The 22,710-nt window shown below is 33.0% G+C and overlaps 1 protein-coding gene across 1 annotated transcript; it reads left to right on the top strand.

The window, feature by feature from the left end:
• The first annotated feature begins 13,512 nt into the window (after positions 1-13,512).
• On the top strand, positions 13,513-17,655 carry LOC127864500 (carbonic anhydrase 6-like). The gene is made up of 4 exons (XM_052404144.1): positions 13,513-14,682; positions 15,107-15,198; positions 16,734-16,893; positions 17,482-17,655. The coding sequence occupies exons 1-4, from the start codon at positions 14,632-14,634 to the stop codon at positions 17,653-17,655; spliced, it is 477 nt and encodes a 158-aa protein (XP_052260104.1). The 5' UTR covers positions 13,513-14,631.
• Positions 17,656-22,710: the final 5,055 nt, after the last annotated feature.

Below are 22,710 nucleotides of genomic sequence, written 5' to 3' on the forward strand. Positions count from 1 at the left end.
TCGCCGTTCTTTAGATACCACGGTCAATAATCGTGTGCCGAGGTTGAAGGTCGCCGTATTTACCGTTGGTTTGCACGAGCGAGAAAACGCGTATTCGCATTTAAACAAATGTATGAAGAAAAAACACTATAACAGCAAGTTTGCGCGCAGGTGTTTGAATGTTAAATAAAATAAAATGTTGAGGCATCTCGATTGAACTTTCCAGTCTACTAGAGACACCTGGACCGCTGCTTCCGGTGCAGTCTTGCTTGTATGGTGACGTGTTGAAATCTCTTTGCATCCTTAATAATATCCCTTCGTATTCGTTTACGTATGAGAACGGAATGGGATGTCTAAAACATGCTTTGTAATGAGATACCGTATAGTCTTGGCAAAAGGAAGGGGTCACATAAAACTTCAAGAACTGTATCAGAGACAGAAGAAAAAATCTTACAATAAACATAGCCAATAATAACGAACATAAAGCTGCGCTCTGCAAGAATGATCCGAATGTAATTATCCGAAGTTAAAGCATCTGAATAAGGAATTGAGTAATAAGTTAGTTCCTTATTCGGAAGCCTATATTCCGAACGGTCACTTTCGGATATTTATTTTTTTAGATGTTGTGTGTGTAATTTAAGCTTGCTTATGTAATATGGATGTATTCTGTCACATTTCTATTTTATATTCTATTTGACGATACTGAAAACAAGTATTATGAAGACGATAATTAGGAAATGGCATCGTCTTACTCAAACATAAATCAAAATAAACCAAAGAATACTACTTGTCAAAGAAAATCAATGTATAAAGATGAAGGTTGGAAATAAAAAAATATATATTTATTGCAATTCATTGCTACTGAGTTTTATTTAATGATAGCCTAGTTTATTATTCAGTTTGAATAATGAATAAGGAAATGGCTCCTTTTTCCTTATTCAAATCGAATAATAAAGGAAGTGGCATTTTTTAAATAAAAAATACAAATAAATGAACCAAAGAAGCCAATAAATCAATGAAAAGCATTTAAAATGTAGGTTAGGTATCAAAATCATTAATTGCAGGACATTTCTACTAAGTTTAATTTAATGATAACCCATCTGCTTACTCGGTTCGAAATCAGAGTGCAACTGTTACGCTAAGAACGGCGAAAAACTGTTCACCATCGAGGCCATTTCCGTTTTGTAGATCCTTCGGTTAATAATCGTGTGCCTAGGTTCGTACAAACTTAATTAAACACTTGATCTGAGGAATATTTAGTACATAATAAAATGCGACACAATTTTGATTAGTTAAAGAAAAAAAAATCATTATTTTGCTATCCACACTTCATCCGAAACAATTAAAAAAATTTGTTTGTGACCAATCATTTTCCTTTATATTTTACTGTTGTCTATTGGAAAATATAATTTAAAATGGGTACGTCACAGTGTCAATCACACAGTACATCGTTGTGAAAGTAAATTGACATTTTGTTAGTTGGTTATATAAGCAAATCAATAGGCGTTATTAAAATATGTTTCGTTTTCTATTCTAACTGTAATTGGCAGATACTAGGTAATAACTTATTAACCACCTCGAACAACCTAGAATTTGGCTCGTCTCTGCTTTGCTTTTACACCTGAGAACTAAACTTCATTTACTACTTGCGTATTTGATACCACTTCTGTATTCCAGAAACACACATTCGGATGGTCGATACCTAAGCCAGCTATAAATAAAGAGTCGAACTGGTTACGGTCATTGACATGGACTTTGTCCCTTATTCATGTTAAGAAATGACTGATTAAGAGTTGTTTATTTAATCTCTGAAGTTAACGGAAGAACTAACGTGAAAAAAGAGAATCATACTAAAAAGGTGAAAGCAAATAAAATGATTCCAAAACAGATTTGGTATATGTTTACTGTTAAAGTAAGCATACCCCGATCGGTTTGAATATGCATGTGATTAATTATTATAATGCTGCGAAAAAGTAAACTAAACAATACTGAATAAGGAACTGGTTTATCATTACCTAAAACTTAGTAGAAATGTATTGCAATGCGTACTTTAAATATCCAACCTATGTATACACATGTATATAATGATATTCATTTTTATGTTGAACAATTTTGATCATTTTCATAGATGTTTAAGTAAGAAAATGCCGTTCCTTATTCGATTTTGAATTATTATTTATAGTAAGTACATTCCAGTTCCTTATTCGATTTCAATAAGGAATAAGGAACCAGTTCCTTATTCCTTATTCAAACTGAATAAGGAACTGGTTTATCATTACTTAAAACTTAGTAGAAATGTATTGCAATGCGTATTTTAAATATCCAACCTATGTATACACATGTATATAATGATATTCATTTATATGTTGAACAATTTTGATCATTTTCATTGATGTTTAAGTAAGAAAATGCCGTTCCTTATTCGTTTTTGATTTATTATTTATAGTAAGTACATTCCAGTTCCTTATCCGATTTCAATAAGGAATAAGGAACCAGTTCCTTATTCCTTATTCAAACTGAATAAGGAACTGGTTTATCATTACTTAAAACTTAGTAGAAATGTATTGCAATGCGTATTTTAAATATCCAACCTATGTATACACATGTATATAATGATATTCATTTATATGTTGAACAATTTTGATCATTTTCATTGATGTTTAAGTAAGAAAATGCCGTTCCTTATTCGATTTTGATTTATTATTTATAGTAAGAACATTCCAGTTCCTTATTCGATTTCAATAAGGAATAAGGGACCAGTTCCTTGATCCTTATTCAAACTGAATAAGGAACTGGTTTATCATTACTTAAAACTTAGTAGAAATGTATTGCAATGCGTATTTTAAATATCCAACCTATGTATACACATGTATATAATGATATTCATTTTTATGTTGAACAATTTTGATCATTTTCATTGATGTTTAAGTAAGAAAATGCCGTTCCTTATTCGATTTAGATTTATTATTTATAGTAAGTACATTCTAGTTCCTTATTCGATTTCAATAAGGAATAAGGAACCAGTTCCTTATTCCTTATTCAAACTGAATAAGGAACTGGTTTATCATTACTTAAAACTTAGTAGAAATGTATTGCAATGCGTATTTTAAATATCCAACCTATGTATACACATGTATATAATGATATTCATTTATATGTTGAACAATTTTGATCATTTTCATTGATGTTTAAGTAAGAAAATGCCGTTCCTTATTCGATTTTGATTTATTATTTATAGTAAGTACATTCATGTTCCTAATTCGATTTCAATAAGGAATAAGGAACCAGTTCCTTATTCCTTATTCAAACTGAATAAGGAACTGGTTTATCGTTACTTAAAACTTAGTAGAAATGTATTGCAATGCGTATTTTAAATATCCAACCTATGTATACACATGTATATAATGATATTCATTTATATGTTGAACACTTTTGATCATTTTCATTGATGTTTAAGTAAGAAAATGCCGTTCCTTATTCGTTTTTGATTTATTATTTATAGTAAGTACATTCCAGTTCCTTATCCGATTTCAATAAGGAATAAGGAACCAGTTCCTTATTCCTTATTCAAACTGAATAAGGAACTGGTTTATCATTACTTAAAACTTAGTAGAAATGTATTGCAATGCGTATTTTAAATATCCAACCTATGTATACACATGTATATAATGATATTCATTTATATGTTGAACAATTTTGATCATTTTCATTGATGTTTAAGTAAGAAAATGCCGTTCCTTATTCGATTTTGATTTATTATTTATAGTAAGAACATTCCAGTTCCTTATTCGATTTCAATAAGGAATAAGGAACCAGTTCCTTGATCCTTATTCAAACTGAATAAGGAACTGGTTTATCATTACTTAAAACTTAGTAGAAATGTATTGCAATGCGTATTTTAAATATCCAACCTATGTATACACATGTATATAATGATATTCATTTTTATGTTGAACACTTTTGATCATTTTCATTGATGTTTAAGTAAGAAAATGCCGTTCCTTATTCGATTTTGATTTATTATTTATAGTAAGTACATTCCAGTTCCTTATTCGATTTCAATAAGGAATAAGGAACCAGTTCCTTATTCCTTATTCAAACTGAATAAGGAACTGGTTTATCATTACTTAAAACTTAGTAGAAATGTATTGCAATGCGTATTTTAAATATCCAACCTATGTATACACATGTATATAATGATATTCATTTATATGTTGAACAATTTTGATCATTTTCATTGATGTTTAAGTAAGAAAATGCCGTTCCTTATTCGATTTTGATTTATTATTTATAGTAAGTACATTCCAGTTCCTTATTCGATTTCAATAAGGAATAAGTAACCAGTTCCTTATTCCTTATTCAAACTGAATAAGGAACTGGTTTATCGTTACTTAAAACTTAGTAGAAATGTATTGCAATGCGTATTTTAAATATCCAACCTATGTATACACATGTATATAATGATATTCATTTATATGTTGAACACTTTTGATCATTTTCATTGATGCTTAAGTAAGAAAATGCCGTTCCTTATTCGATTTTGATTTATTATTTATAGTAAGTACATTCCAGTTCCTTATTCGATTTCAATAAGGAATAAGGAATCAGTTCCTTATTCCTTATTCAAACTGAATAAGGAACTGGTTTATCATTACTTAAAACTTAGTAGAAATGTATTGCAATGCGTATTTTAAATATCCAACCTATGTATACACATGTATATAATGATGTTCATTTATATGTTGAACAATTTTGATCATTTTCATTGATGTTTAAGTAAAAAAATGCAGGTTCCTTATTCGGCTTGAATACGGAATAAGGAACTGGTTCCCGTTTCCTTATTCGGCCGCGAAAAAGGAAATTGAGTTTAAATGAAAACAAAAATTAGGAAATGTACTAGATTGCATTTTTATATCACATAAATGTTAAATAAGTATACAGGCTTAAGGTTTGGTTGATTTGAAGTTAGAATTCGAAGTAGATAATGCCGGCTCGGGTTATTCAAAAAATCCTATTAAAACGCTGAGAAGAAACATGAATATGTATCGTTATACACAAATTAAATGTATTCTTGTTATTTAGCTTTGATTTAATTGAGAATTGTTTGCATTATTTTTCTTAAAAAGCTAAGTCAAATATGTTAAGCGTGAATAAGGAATAAGAAACCGTTATTTATTCCTTATTCGAATAAGGAATCGTGAATAAGGAATAAGGAACTGTTCCTTATTCCTTATTCGAATAAGGAATAAGGAACTAGGAAAAAGGAACCAACTTACTCTCCATCAAATACACACTTGTGACTAGGTTTTGAGAAAAATACTTAAAGCTCGTTTTTGTGCCCTGAAGTTGTATTATTGATGCATTTAATTCTTTAGAAAAATAAAATTGAATTTATAAAGCCATTCAGAGACTTTGTTTATGATTACGGTACAGTTTCTCGGCCGGCAACATATTTTCAGTTGCGAAAACGTTTGTTGCCAATGGCATACATGCGGTGCATAATACTTTCTAAAGCACATTATACCGATTTACATACATTAAAACAAAACCCGACGCTACTTGTTGTTCTATTCTATTAGATTCTTTTATATTACGTTTTGTTATAAACCGCTGTTAATATATTAGAGCAACATGGTATAAAACGCATACGCAATACTTTAAATAAGAGATTCGCAACTTGAAGATATACCTTTCTTCTGACCAAAACAATTGTGACAACCTTGAATATAACATTTTCGATAACTTAATGCTGAGGATGCATTGCTATAATTTGTTTTGAGGGTTGTTTCAATATGAAAATTTTCTCGTATTTTAAAGAGACATTTTCACATTGTTGCTTCCTTAATATTAAAAATAAACATCTGCATTATCAACGGGGTGACCGTGAAAAAATGCATCATTATATGTAATCATGTCTATATACTAATGATGGAAAGCAAGAAAATACATTTTTTCGCACTAGCGGTATATTTTCGTTCAGGGGAGTGTTTTATCCGTAAACACATTCATTTTAAAAATGACTTTTTCATTGCCTTATTATTCCGTAATTCAGTAATTTAGTAATTGCAGCCGTCTATAACTTATTAAAAAATTTCGATGTTATTGATAATAATTATAATTACCGAGAGAGCTCCAATCTACCGACCAAGAAGATGTTTGTGTTTACAAGGCAGGTGAGGGCTCCGGTGATTATTTAAAAACGGAATGTTTTGTGTGAATGTTTTTCAAATTCGCGGTTAAAATACTTGTAAATGCTGAACAATAGCAGTGGTGCATATGGTATTGGTAGAGATAGTATTTTGCCACATGGCAGCAGCGCCCTAGAGAAGACAGGCACAGCTGCTTCTCACCGGAGACTCAACTCTCACTTTTGGTTGCTGGGCATTTACCCAATCGCTCCCTGGTAACCGCTTCTGCTGACGTTATACCAACACCAGACTACCGATACGAGGAGCTTGAACACTTCTATCAATAATTGTACCGAATCATAGTAAATAATACTAAATATCCCAAATAAAGACATCCTCATGATCGAAGACAACTAGAACGCTAAGCATGTACCAGATGTTTACATAAACTGGGCAGGAACTTAAATAGAGTTGGGAAAGGAGAAGCCAATAACGTATCCTCATCTACAACGACTTGATGGACAGAACAGAACAGAACAAGTCTGTATTTACACCAAAGTATACAAGGTATACAATAAGGGCAACATAACAAAACGTGTTCTAATAATATTGTCCGGTTCAAGTTGTGATCAGTTACATAATCCATAATGTGAAAAGATAATAGCAGAGGTAGAATTCGTTATTATAACACAAGATACAAACACATTCAAAGTTTACAAGTTCGTTGGGATTATGGGTGGGGAGTGACATATCTTTACATGTATACTATGCAATAGTTATACATCCAGGTCATAAAACATTGAAGTAATGTGTACACAATACGTATGCATGGCATGTAAACTTTTCTTTGACATAGATAACAAATTCATGAAGGGAACGTTTGATGCAAACATTGAAGCAAAGCTATTTCTATCTATAATTAATCTGATCAAAACATAACATCAAGAAATATTCTTGTACCAAGTCCCATCACTCTGCAAGGTTAAAGGTCGTTTACAGCCTATTTAAAAAGCGGAAAACATTAAGTCGAGGAAAGAGAATGTTCAGATTTATGAGTTGTACAATGCTTTTATATAAATGTATCGATTGTGTCGTTAGAGCGGGCGCATATACTCAATCATTTATTGTTAATCGTCGTACCTTAGTGCTCGCATTCTATACATAGACGTCACTACGTTATTGTCACCTCTATACTAAGACGCATCACATTCCCCTGGTTTGGGGAAATATGCTACCGCCAAAGTAGTTGGAATGAAAATATTAATAATGAAAGAAAGAGTTTTTTATTGTGTGTTTAAAATGGAATATTGTGTAAAGAAATGTTATTTAATTATGTTTATATGTGATTTTGAATCTCTATTAATATGGATAGTGATTATCAGAAGCACGATTACCTGACCTACTTTCGCTTTCACTTTTCACTCGGAAAAGAAGTGCTACCCACAATTCCTTTCGCGTTAGAACACAAGTCAGTAAGACCGGTGTGTACACAATGTAGTGCTCGAGGTGATGCTTTGTTATAAACTTGGCGCCATAGAACAATAGCTAGTGTGTTATTGCATTTAAATAGAGCACATGATAACAAAATACATCGCTTAAGTCAGTTACCATTTTGACAGCCTCCGGAATTTAGCTCCGTGCCGTCGTGACTGCATCTCTTTAACAACGAAGCATGTGTAATAGTTTATTTCTGATTTGTGGTGGCATCTTATTATTTATAAGACCGCTAATTTAAGACCGATAACCGATTTTTTTAGAAAAAAGCACCTTATATATTATAGTATTATAGTCGCTTACAAAGAAAAAATCCCGATCATCAACTTAGGGAGGATGGGTGGGGTGGCTTAGTTAAGGGTATTCCAGTAATGTTCCAGTTATTGAGTGCTTTAAGAACACCAGCTTTATAATTGCAACATACCTTAAAGCGATAGATGTTTTAATTATTACTTTTTCGGCTTTGTGTAGATAACTGCGAGTGTTTAAGATTGGCTGTGAACGATATCTGTAATTGCTACAGGTAAATATTATGTGTATTATATATGATATTATAGTATTAATTGTTTATAATAGGATGATTATGGCAATGAATTTGTTATAATTCAAATAACTTATTATCGCTCAAATTCTCGCCGCACTGCATTTTCGTTTATCGGTATTTTGAAGTGCCTTTGAAACATTACAATGTTATCATATATTTCTGGTAAGATGATGAGTGTAACTTTTTTCTAAAACCTTTGTTGCTTGAAAATGGATGCGTTAAGGTCATCTAAATTGAATTCTCCGCCTAAGTCTTTGTCTGTTGTCTTCGTGAAATCTAAGCTAGCGTCTATTTCTTTGGGATCTGTACATAATAAATGATTGAAGTGTGCGTTTATTATAATTATCTAATTTTGTACTAGTATTTGTGTTTGAGCTATGCTTGTTGAATTGTTCGAGAGATTTCCAGAATTGTTGTTAAATCTGTGTTTCCATAGCACATCTAACGTTAATATTTTGGCTATTGCTATAAAGGACACTTTCTTTTTATGGGTTAAATTTATTTGACGAAATATTTTAACGAAATATTCGTTGATTTTGAGTATTTATGTTACCTTAAATCAACTTTTTCATTAACTATAATCCCAGCTATCTTGTTTTATGAAAATACAATAAGCAACAATGATATCACCATTGAAGCATGACCAAAAGCAATGCTTAGAACATATTTAGTACAAACGAAACTATATAAAACTACTTTTAAGGCAATTTAGCGTGGCAACAATCCGCTGCGGCAAGAAGTAAATAATGTAATGCACAAGGAGTCTTTCAAACTATCATTTCATGCTTAGAACTTTTAAAAAGCTTGCTAGGAATGATAACGAATGCAAAAATGCAAATCATATTCTTCGTTTATAATATGCGAATACTACATGTAGATGTAGTATCAAACGCCAATTATTAATATTAGTACTACTTTAAATATCCACTTAAATCACACGTTCAGACAGTATAAGCATGTCCGTAAAATTAGCATATGCTTGTACAGCCAATTAAAGTCTGTTTGTCATAAAAAGCATTAATTTCAGCAAAATGATGTATTCCATTATGGCTGTAAATTAAAATCAAGAATTTTACATTTGAACTAGGATTACAATTTGTTGCGTGTGTCTGGTTGAGGAACTTAATTTCGACGTTTTAGCATGAAGACGTTTGATTTCTTCTGTTAATTATTAGAGGACCATCTATATTCAGAAATGGCGCGCTTAATTTGCCTAGGTAACATAATACATGGGGACACAGTTTTATTGAACTTTCTGTTTTGTACAGCTAGTAAGCGTGTTTACAATACGTCTCAGTACGATTGAAAAACCGCCTGAGAGGCTTTAAACATGTGATTGAGTTAATTAAAATGCAGAACATTATACAACAGGGAAATACATGTATTATTTTTTCAATTTAACGCTAACTTTTAAATACCGTTTACTATTCGGAGGCCAACGCGTAATCATTGTCGTTTCGTTGGCATCCCTTTTATTTACATCATGTTGACTATTTCCTCTATGCACAGCATAGTTTTTCCTCTTTGTTCTTTGATTTACGTGTGGATCTTTGCTGTCTATGATTTAAATATTGCAACTGGTTCAATTTGCCTTTGATCGTCTGAATTTAATTTCAAATTTACGAGCAGCAATTTGGGTGAAGTCACAACCAGAGTATTGAAGGGAGGTGCATTGAAGGAAAAGTTTTGGGAACTTACTCGTTCGAAAGAAAAACTGATAAAAATTAATATTGTCAGGTACGTTTTTAATCTAATATAATTATGTTTAGATTTTTAACAAATGTCACAATTTCATGTAAAATGTTAAAAATATTTAATTGTATATACTACCAAAAGAGCCATTAAATAAGAGTTCTATATGATTGCAAATATTGTTGTTTGTATTTGTGTCAAAGACGTGTGTACTGTTGGGAAATCCTTACTTATATGTGCAGAATTGTAAAAACAACAACAACAAACAACAACAAACAACACACACAAAATTATCAAATAAAACCGAATATATATATATATATATATATATATATATATATATATATATATATATATATATATATATATATATATATATATATCCGAGTATATGACACTAGTTTCAAACTAACAAATGAATTTGAATGCTTAAGTTTAATAAAATAAATTAAATAGTTAAAGTGTACCGCGTAAAACGTTTTTTATCTTACTTTAATGAAATAATAGTGTCAATAATTGTATTGTAGACTAATAACCACCACAATCTACAATATAAGCGTAGCCCAAAAATGAAAATATTCACCTTATTTGCCAACAGATTTTTCTGCTTCTGTATTATCATCGGTGTGTTCGTCCGCCCGTCCGTGTGTTCAACTATGTATGCATTTACTGGATCAAGAACTTTCAATTATAACAGAGACCGGAATGACCCTTCTGGTAAGTATGAATAAAGTACATGAAGTGCATAAATAAATTACCATTTTTAATAATGATTGTAGCGCCATTAAATGTCGCATCGCCGTTATATGTCCCAGGCTACGAGATTTGTCGCAACGTTGACGATAAATGTCGCAAGGAACGATACATGTCGCAAATCCTACTGAAGATATATGTCGCAACTTTAACGATAAATGTCGCAACAATTTCAACCTCCGATATATGTCGCAACATTATCGATAAATGTCGCACACCTTTGTAAGTCACGTTAAAATGAAAAGTTGAAGTAAAAATAACTAAAACTTTCAGGTTGTGGTCATTATTGTCCATAATTGTCATCTGCGGTGAAATCGACCGAAGCGGTCATATTTATTCATTTTCGACCAAAAACGTTAAGCTGTAGTCAAAAACGACAAAATCCTTGTTTTAAATTGGTCGGAAATCGGAAAAGCGAGGGGCCCGTAAGTTTTTGCTTTGGGTTTGAGGCCGTTTCGAAAAGATTGGTTATATAAGGTCAGTCTGACAGGAACCGTCTGGGTAGAACAACATGTGATTCCTCGGTATTTCTGCTCGGGACTGACAGCTTTGCCATCTTTGAATCAGCGATAGAAGGCGAATATTCTTGCATAGAATCATCGATCCAGGATCACACCGGGACCTCTGGTCCCAACCTCTGTGCTCAGCTCTTTGGGTAATTATGGGAAGGCAAAGGAAAATGCCTTTCTATGAAAACTGCCAGGAATTACGGGTTCTCTTCTTAAGGTAGCGCACCCCTAATGATTTCCCGCGATTTATTTTACGATCATTGCCGATCTTCAATGATCGGTTATTTCCGAGAGATGCATTTTATTTTTTTCAAACTTCGAATTTTGATATATGTTTACGTAATTCCTTTAGAATACATTATTTTTACAATAAATATTGACTTTGATCCAAATATCATCTGAAAAATACGATTTCGCGATTTCTTCAAAGATCGACAAGCCTTTTTACCTGTTTACTTATGGATATCTAATTTAAGCTTGCATTACTGTGAAGTTGTCGTGGCCGAGTGGTAAAGGCGATGGATTAAAACAACTTTTGATATCTTCCCGCGCAGGTTCGAATAATGCCGACATCGTATACTTTTTGCGACGCGTTTTATCTATTTTCTAACGTAATTTGACTTAATATAGCATATAACTATGTTTATTGTTAAATATGTTAAAATTTTGATGCACATCATTCAATTTTTAAAATTAAAACAACGTTATGGCTAAATTTGGTGATTTACTGCTGAAAATACGAATGATGCATGTTGCATTTTTATTTTTATGTCAAAAAGTAAACGGTAAATCTGTCTATTTCTTAGTATTTTTGCTGTATATAGTGTTTCTATAAAACCAAGTTTAAAACATAACTTAAATGATAGTATTTAGAATTTTATAAACTTCGTTTTTAACCGACCCAATTTTTACTTGGCTGAAATCACTTACATTTCATGGCGCTCTTCCATAGATAAAAATTTGTAAAAAATAAATGTCTGTAAAAAATGGTATGAAACGAGAACTCGTGTCAGATTATATATATGTTTAAAGTAAATGCGGCCATTTTCGTGATTGGTTAGTTTAAAGAGTACGAGTTCAAATTCCAAAAGGATCGGGAATCTAATAAAACAAAATTACTTGTACGGAGGATGATATTTGACACTGTTACTATCCAAAAACTTTTATATTCACTACAGTAAAGGAAATAACTAACAGAAGGCTAAGTTCACTGATAAACAGGGATGAGGTATTTTTCACTAGATTGATATTCTGCGGCGAGCCAGTGAATCGGCGACATAGAATACCGCTGCCTATATGTTAAGCATTAATTAAAGGCAACGATATTGAAAAAATAAAAAGAACATATGATTCTTCAGTCAGTTCATCAGTATGCCAGTACAAACTCCAGCATATGCCAGTGCGTCTGCAAAATAGTAATACATTAACTAAGATAATGATACATGTACTACGTTCATGTAACTAACATACAATATTCATTACAATTTTATTGTAATTTGTGTTGCTGTAATAATGTTTCAGTTTTATCACATCTTACAACATTTGGCCAATCTTGATAACAGCAGTCCATTTAGCACAGGGAAATCAACAACTGGCTACTCGAGCATAGAATTATAAGAATTGATTGGGTCAATATTGACCACAAGTGACCATTTCGGACAATACTGAACGCAACTGACAATTATGGAAAATACTGACCACAATTGACCATTTCGGACAATACTAACTAAAAACTGACCATTCTGGTGGAAGTCGGCTCAAATAACCTCGTCGGGTAATCTAAATCTAACCTTAAAGTTTTAGTCATTTTACTTCAAGTTTTTGATTTTAACATGACTTACAAAGGTGTGCGACATTTATCGTTAATGTTGCGACATATATCGACAGTTGAAATTTTTGCGACATTTATCGTTAAAGTTGCGACATATAATGTCAGTAGGATTTGCGACTTATCGTTCCTTGCGACATTTATCGTCAACGTTGCGACCTATCTCATAGCCTGCGACATATAACGGCGAAGCGACATTTAACGGCGCTACAATGATGATAATAATAATAATAATAATAATAATAATAATAATAATAATAATAATAATAATAATAATAATAATAATAATAATAAACAACTATAGTTATAGTAAAACTAATAAAAAATAATAATGATGATGATGATGATGATGATGATGATGATGATGATGATGATGATGATGATGATGGCAGTATCGCTAATTAAGGTGTCTACAACTGGCCGCAAACGTTCCCACAGTCGTGCAGCGCCCCTGCGCAGTCGCCAGTGAACATTGAGCCGCCTCCAGGTCGTACTGAAGAAGAACAGCTGTCCAAGGATATTGTACAACAACACTATGATCCAGGGTTCCTTTAAAAACAACGGTGAGGCATTTAGACAACATCTTACAAATCACCTGTAAACTAATAAGGGAGGTAACCACTGTATCGAACATGTAACTGCGTTGCAAGAAATTAGAGTACTGCCATTTTAGTTTTTGTCCCCTACCGATTTCACCGGAGGGGACTTATGGTTTGCGCTCTGTGCGTCTGTCTGTCTGTCACACTTTTCTGGATCCTGCGATAACTTAAAAGTTCTTCATATTTTTTCATGAAACTTGAATCGTGGATAGATGGCAGTATGGACATTATGCACGTCATATTATTTTGTTCCTTCGTCAAAAATTCTGATTGCTATGGCAACAAATATATATATATATATAAACTATGACAATGGTGGAGCCGGTAGGGGACATATAATTGCTACGTAATAGTCTTGTTATATCTTTTCTGAACTTGCAAAACGATGTGTTAGGTTAAGTAGCTCGAAAAGGTTAAGTTTGACGTTTCTTCAATAATGCATTATAATAATACATTAGCAACTCACGGTTAATATGATTACACTACATCGATTTGACTGCTGATTAATTGCAAACATTAACCCATTTTAGCCTAGTTGACTCTCCCATCCTTCTAAATTGGAGCAATTTATTTCCAAAATTAGGGATGTCTAGTATATTTGTTTCTATATTTAAAAAAATTCTTACAGAAATTTCTTTAAGCAAACAGCGCAGACCCTGATGAGACCCTCTCATCTGGGTCCACGCTGTTTGCCAATGCCTTTTTTCTAGACGCTAGGCATAAATGGGTTTAAGAAAATGCAATAGTTGTATGAAATTAAGTTTTTCTAATAAACGTCCTCTGTAATTTATGTAAGAAATATTCTAAATATATAAATAAATATACTAGAAATCCCTAATTTTGGAAATAAATTGATCCAATTGCATGCGGCGTCTAATCTGGGTCTACGCTGTTTGCCAATGTCTTTTTTCTAGACGCTATGCATAAATGGGTAAATCTCAGAAAATGTTGCACACGACACACTTACCTGACGACAAATTTAAACGAATACAGATTGGAAATCAAAAGAAAAATGAGTTTGATCTAAAACATCAATTCAAAATAACGTTTTGCATTCAGTGACAAACATTATGCTTTGAGTGCCGTTTTTTTCTTAAAGGGCACAATGGCGCCTGGTTCCGAGCACACCGTGAATGGACGGCGCTACGACAGAGAGGTCAGTTACGTCCACTTAAACATTGAATAACATTTGTATGAGCAACATTTAAGTTTCAAAAAAGGACATTTTATCAAAATTTATGTATTTTAATCAATTCCTTTCTTAACTTGAATTGGAAAGTAATATATAAAATTGCCATTAACAAACTGTTAAACGCTTGGTTAAATAATTTCCAAATGTCAATCTAATAGTTCATATCTTACATATGATGCAAAATTAAAGAAACAATGAATTATGCACGAATAATCAAATAATACAAATAAAATAAAATGTTGTGTTGTGGGACATGCATATGATGGTTTTATTTTGAGAATAATCTTGTTCTTTACTACTGGTGTGTGGTCGTTACAATTCCAGATCCATTCTATGGTCTGCTAAATGATTGACAACCCATACTCGATAATCTTGCGTGCATTTTCAGATCCACTTTGTGTTGTTTAACAGCAAGTATGGCACCTTAGAGAACGCCGAGAACAAAACAGACGGCATTGCAGTGTTGGCATTTTTGTCAAGGTAGGGAAAAATCCCATAACGTCAAAGGCAACGTCTGATTTTTAATGACGTCAATAGATGTGTCAATGTTAAACCAAGCTATTATGTCAAGTCAAATACCGTTTATTGATTCATACAACTTAACATGGTAATTGAAGTTCTCTTAATACACTCATATCATTGTGTGATAAAATAATACACGTATAAACTATTAATGAAATAGAAGCCATACTTACTAATACATACTTACACATAAGGGACAGACATTTACTTGAAATAATATTCTAAGGCTATGATTTCTCTATGGGATTATTGTTATAGTGTATTTTCTTTAACATCCTTTAACATCATTAGGTCGTCATGTGATCCTTCTCATTTATAGTGATTTACAGTATGAAAATACATATGCTTTAAAAAATATTGTTGATTATTTAATAATATTGTATATATAAATCTGAGACAAAATCGGTATGGTGATTTAAAATGAAAAACGACATAAATGTTAATAAAAAAAATAAAAAACTGGTTGTTCCTTTGTATCGTAAACCTAAAACTTGTATTAACAGCGTTGATAGCAACATGTTGCTCGCAGGCTAATTAATGACGACACTTTCCGCCTTAATTGGATTTTTGCTAAGAATAGACTTCAATTTAACCAAAAATTTCATAAAAGCGAAAACTGTCGTCCCTGATTCGCCTGTGCGGACTGCACAGGATAATCTGGGACGACACTTTACGTACATGCATTATGCCCAGTTTTACAGAGATTTCCGAAAATTCTTGTGAGGGCAATAAGGCGAGGGAGTTCTCCCAGATCTGGTTTAACTCACTGTCGAGAATCAGGGCTATAATTAAGTGACTTAAACCAGTTATGCCTAGTGGACTCTCCCATTCTTGTAAATCGGATCAATTTATTTCCAGAATATGGGATGTTTAGTATATTTATTTCTATATTTAGAATATTTCTTACAGAAATTCCTTTAAGCAAACAGCGCAGACACTGATGAGGCGCCGCATCATGCGGCGTCTCATCTGGGTATATGTTGTTTGCCAAGGCCTTTTTTCGAGACGCTAGGAATTATTGGGTTAATACTTCATGTAAATATTGCCACCCTGCTTTATAGGGATGTAGCTCTTGAAAATTGTGCTTAATTTATCATCATCGGCTTAAATCTCCTTAATAAAGTTCGTATTTATTACCAAGCGTAATAATAATTAAAAGCTGTTGTACATTGGTAGTTACATATCGATAAGTCTACAATTTATTCTGAAGTATTAACCCATTTATGCCTAGCGTCTAGAATAAAAGGGCCTTGGTAAACAGCGTAGACCCAGATGAGACGCCGCATGATGCGGCGTCTCATCATAGTCTGCGCTGTTTGCTTTAAGGAATTTCTGTAAGAAATATTCTAAATATAGAAATACATATGCTACACATCCCTAATTTTGGAGATAAATTGACCCAATTTAGAAGGATGGGAGAGTCAACTAGGCATAAATGGGTTAAGCAAAGAATGTATGAATTTCCCCAACATCCTCCCTGTCATTCATCGCAGCGTACCTTTATCGATCACTGCAGACAGCACCGTGAACGCTCGAATAAACCTTAATACCTTCTTCGACCGGCAGTGCGAGTTCTTCACGTATCGGGGCAGCAAAACGACCCCGCAGTGCTTCCAGTCCGTCCAATGGGTAATCTTCCGGGAGCCAATACCGGTATTGTACTAGTCGGTCAGTCATAGTCACGTGATGAGTTTTCAAGAGAAGCATCATAAACATAAACTCCATTATCATAATCGTCATCCGGAAACGTATACCGGTCACATGCCGGGTTTAATCTTTGTGTGGGTTGCTTAATATGATATAGCCCACATGACCAATATATTACGTGTCTAAAGGCTTAACTTGTTGTTTTTTCTACTACCACACTGTAGGACCAGAGAGTGCATTTGCGTGTTTATTGTATGAGTCGCGTTCTGAGAAAACTGGGCATAATGCTTGCATAATAACGTTATCTCACAGTTTTGAGTCTAGAAACGCTTACTGTATTTAAAAACCAAAGACGCAGTCAAATACACGTCTTATTTCGCCCACATATGTAACCAGTTAAACATTCCTGTAATGTTTGTTTCAGATTGCGAAAAATAGTCATTTACTTTAAACAGCATACATTTTTTAAGATGTAACTGTCGTCATTTGACAACAAAGTCGATGGCCAATGTTTTCATTTACGCGACTCCTTGGTATCATTTTTTTTATTTTTCATAACTAACCCATATTTTATTCCAATGGTCGGCATTGCAGGCGCTGGAGTCCACCGGAGACTTCGACGCTCGTTACGGAAATTACCGCATTTCGCAGCCGCTTAACGACCGCATAGTGGAGGCAAACTTCATGCCTCCCGGTTACACTCGACCCCCGACGGAAGCACAGTTTGAGCGAGGGAGCCAAAGGGAACTCCTCGTACAGACCGTCTAACTAGTTGAATAGACCGTCAATACTTTTGTCCACAAAACGCATTTACAAACTCAAAAAACAGAAACTCAACTATTTGATTTATTTAAAATTAAATAATCTTTTTGTTTTGATATCTTTGGTAAAAGTGTAACAGTTCTAGTAGATCAGCAGTTATTTGTGTCTCTATGGAATCTAGTTTTACACCGATTGTTGATATTTTCTTCTATAGATCTAACATTGTTAACTGAAGTTTTGTAATCTCTTATATCAAAAAAGTAGATTATTTTAAAATAAACCATGTGATACACTCAACGATGCATGTTTTTGTTAAATATTGAATACCTAATTATCTTAATGGTATCATGCTTTTATTTTTTCTTCATATGAAATAATCATATGTATTATACGTATATTTTGGAAATATCTCTGATCCGCAGACGTAAGTATTTACTAGACTCAGGAAATAAGCTAAACTGTCTAGTTATTGTGCGTGTACCTTCATATTAAGTTTAAATCATACCAAATACTACACGTTATTATAGTTCGCATTAGCACAACGTGATGATGGTAAACTTTAGTAAACGTCTTTTGTATGTGTGTTGTCATGCGTCTTGCGTGCATTTTCGTGCAAAGCCTTGGTCACTTGCACTAAAAAGCTTTTGGAAATTCCAAAAAGTAACATTTGTGGCCCAAACATCATAAAACTTGCTCATAACATATGCTTTTATCATATCGCAGCTGTTTTTGAAAATAGTTCCGTCAGTTAAAAACAACTTCCCATGGAGAGGCAGTTTTCCTTATATAGTTGTAGTTAAACCTTGTGAACACTCTTGAAGTCACCACTGTGCCAAATCTTCTCAAAAAAAGCGTTATTGATATAGTGCAAACTAGTAAACATCGGGTAGGTCAATTGAAAGCATGGCTTTCTGAGGGTTGAGCATTTTTATGTTTAAATAGCTTGAAAATTACATCTCGTACAATCTTCAACGTGCTCTATCGGTAAATGTTTGATCTCATGTCGACCGAGTTCGAAAATGGTTTCGTTCCGTTGACAAACACGTCCAAGGGTGGGTCAGTTTTCTGTACATGTATAATAACATATTTAGTCGTAATTGTTACGCATGTCTTAATTGTATACGGTAAGGCATCGACCATTATAGTACAATAAGAAACTGTTCGTGGTGGCCAACTTTTTGTCAATACCTATTGCACGCAGGACTACGATTAATCCACAAAGACATCAAGCCAGTGGCTATGCCCTTGCGTTATTTACATCAGTATCATTGGTATCACATAATTTCATTTGACAGAATGCCATTGAATAGCGCAAACCAAAACAAAATACTGGTTGGTCATCGTTTTTTCATATCAACATACGCAGTCAATGTGCAACAATAAAATAAAACCTGCATTAACGAGTTCATTTATTTAAATATGATTATAGAATGATAACATACAAAAAAGCATGGTACAATCAAAACACGCATCAATGTTAGACTGTCATGGTGTTCATCCAAAAGTGACGTCAAGGCAGTCCGCCAACTCTACGCCATTCTCCCAGAAGCCATAATTGCAGCCATTGCAGTAGTTGGCCCTGAAATACAGAACATCTGTGGTAGACCATTCACGTCGATGTAAGGGCCCCAAGAGGTGCAACGAACATAAGTATAGGTTCGTATGGGCTAAATTCTCTGTACATTTGAAATAATAGTGACAAAACACCATGCAATAAAGTACTCCCTATTGACGACCAAAGTCGATGGTAAAGAATTACCGGCATACATGATTTGTGCATAATACTGTTGGTCGTAGTGTTGAACCTCTCGTTATGTTACACGCATTCAGCTAAAGGAAAGATAAGACACCTACCGGAACAAATGTTGCAGTAATAATAGTTGAAACGAAACAAATAGCATCTCAGATGATAATTCACAAAAAATGTCATACTTATTGTTTTAAGAATAAAATTCGCATTCATTTTATTTTTCGATCATTTTCAGTTTTTACAAATATATCTTTTAGACCTGAAAACTATTCGTTTCAAGTAACTTATAACATGAACAAGAAAACATAAGGATATGTAATGACCGGTATTTATTATTTGGTTTGTTGAGTAAATAATTTGAAATGAGAGCCATCGAAACAAAAGAATTATTAGATACAAAGGGTTAACTCTTATAGTGGAAGAATTACAAACTATAAAAATTTCTTGGCATTGTATTGTGTTAAACGGTTTACTTCAAAGAAAGATTATTACGTCTAACCTGCACTCAGCCAGGGGATGGTTTGCGCACATGAATTCCGGGTCCGAGTACTCGCACGGATCCCTTTTGCAGTACGTGTTCACACAGTCTGAGTTTTTACTGGCGTGAACGGAGGCTGCAAGACATAATTACTGTACATTACCGGCCTACTGAGCCATTTGTTGTTGTTCTTTTTGATTGGAAATAAATATGTTGCTGCCAGTTTACCAAATTAATCACAATCGATCAAATCTCGGTATGTATGTTTCCAGTTAACAAAAATGATAATACATATTTTAAAAAATGAGTAATAAAGAGCGGTCGAGGTTTCTTTTCTGTTTGATGAAAATGTATCTGGAAGCATTCGACATACTTTGGCATGCAAAATATTAATTTTGATTGACATTGATGAACGCTTGAGAGTAGTAAACGTATAGTTGACTAGTTCGGAAGACTACATGTATATAAACTTATATAATGTATATAATAATAATAATAATAATAATAATAATGATTATTATTATTATTATTATTATTTAGTTATTATTATTATTATTATTTTTATTATTATTATTATTATTTTTTATTATTATATAACAATAATACAATTGGTATGATATTGGAGGTGATTTAGTGTCATCAAACAAAACTTCGAATACATACCATAAATGCAATTAAATATAACCAATAAAACACACATATCGCGAAGTGTAGCCATATTGAACGCGTGAGTGTTTGTACATAACAACTCTGGTATTTTAATATTTAGTATCTTATAGAACTGTATTTAGAACACTGCTGACACGTATGTTTTTAAAGAGACTTATGTTAAATTGGAATCAAATCAACCTGTTATATCGCGAGCGTTTTATTTAAACCGAATTCACAGACTCTGGAAATAGACATATCTCTTATAAATTAGGTCAGTTACGTTGTGTTCCTGGATAGAATAAATGCGTTTACAGTTAAAATTGTGTTAATGATAGTCAGTGAAAAATATTGTCTTGATGTCTGCTATTCTTTAAACAAGATGTCTGATGATAAAGAGCGTTTAATTGAAAATTATGATTCAACAATAATGGCGTGTAAAAAATGCGTTACTGCTGCTTTAAATACATGTTTAACTGTTGTTCAAAATAGCAAAAGTTTAAAGAGTACGTGGTTCGGTGCTAATTATATTTGCATAATGTGTCTTAAAACAGTGTCGTTGTTTACAATAACAAAGTGTTTACTATAACAAAGTTAACCACAGACAACCACAAACAAAATTGAAACAGGATGTAAACATACATGAATCAGTTCGCGTCCTGTTTAAAATGCACATGCCCATTTCTTTGATAATTATATTCGCGTTGGCACTATACACGACTGTTTTAACAAAAAAAAGAAAAAAAGAAAACAAATCAAATATGTGTAAAAGGACATTGATAGCGAATACATGTGTTTCTATACAAGGAGGTTAACATGGTCACGGGTCGCTCACTTTCGTGTAGTCACCCATATGCTAACATGTTACAAATAAACTCCTGATGAGACATGTTTGACTTCCAGTGATTAAACTTATTATCAAGATGTACTAAGATAATTTCTCATTAACAATTATTAGCACAATTGGCCAACTTTGCAACATTGATCTGTGAATTGATTCGATATTTCAGCATAAAGTTTAAGAGACACATTTTATTTTCTTCTGATACCAAGCTCAATTACATAAAAGTTGTCGCTCTCTTTTCATAATGTGTCTATACTGTTAGTTTAATAAATACTTTATAGCGGATCGTTCTCTATGTTCTTACATTATATGTTTTTCACCGCCAAAAAACGATTATTTGCTCTAAATTGTGCTGCTTCCTGTTTTCTGTGTCCCGGCCTTAATAGATAAGCCAATGGCTACAGCCTGGTTTACCAAAATGCGCGATTCTTTTTTCTAAACATAATTTACCGGTAATTAAATATAACCCGCCTAAAATATATAGCCTTAATCCCGATTTCTTTCTAATTTATTTGTTTCGATTATTTATATATCTTATTGTGTATTGTATTATTATCCTGATAAATCATAAACGTTTGTTTAAAAAATGATTTGATGAAAACATTCAACCTCCGCACAGAGATATGAATGGAACGGTTGGAACCAGCAAATGAATGTTTTGTACACTATAATTTCCATATAACAGCTCGATTGGTCATTGTCGGCTCGGGTACTACTTACATGTACCCCGGGTACATTTTAGTATACTTACATGTACCCCGGGTACGGTAAAAATACTAAAACGTACCCGGCCGACATTATACTGTATCCGAGTTTTATTCTCGTCGTAGATCCGATGTCGTAAAACGCGCTACCAATTACCGTAATTACGAAACAAACTTCTTTTTTTAATGTATCAACATGCTTGTTGAGTATGAGTTTCGATAATATAGAGGCCATTTAAAGAAAATTGACATAAATATTAAAATAATGATTTTTTTTAAAAAGCCGACAACGAACGATTTAGCGTTAAAATTCCCGGGTACGTTTAAAGTATATTTTCTGTACCCGGGGTACATGTAAGTATACTCAAGTGTACCCGGGGTACACGTAAGTAGTACCCGAGCCGACCAATGACCAATCGAGCCATATTACAATTGTAATCAAGTATCTAAGCTTTTGTCCGTAAATAAGAAAGCACCTCTTATGATATTTTAATAAGCATTACAATCTAACTTATTCTTTTGGTGCATTGAAACGACTTGTTTATATTTAACTGGACGCACATGCAGCCTTTTAAATATCTATATGTATTATATGCGTTGTATTATCAACTGGAGCGGGTGTCGTCGTATGTCCGAA

This window comes from Dreissena polymorpha, chromosome 1 (genome assembly GCF_020536995.1).
Source record: "Dreissena polymorpha isolate Duluth1 chromosome 1, UMN_Dpol_1.0, whole genome shotgun sequence".
Lineage (NCBI taxonomy): Eukaryota > Metazoa > Mollusca > Bivalvia > Myida > Dreissenidae > Dreissena > Dreissena polymorpha.

Excerpts from the sequence above, each read along its gene's own strand:
- LOC127864500 (XM_052404144.1), top strand. The coding sequence starts at position 14,632 with ATGGCGCCTGGTTCCGAGCACACCGTGAATGGACGGCGCTACGACAGA. Across the intron at positions 15,199-16,733 it reads GTGTTGGCATTTTTGTCAAG|CGTACCTTTATCGATCACTG; the intron begins GTAGGGAAAAAT and ends CATTCATCGCAG. Across the intron at positions 16,894-17,481 it reads TCTTCCGGGAGCCAATACCG|GCGCTGGAGTCCACCGGAGA; the intron begins GTATTGTACTAG and ends TCGGCATTGCAG.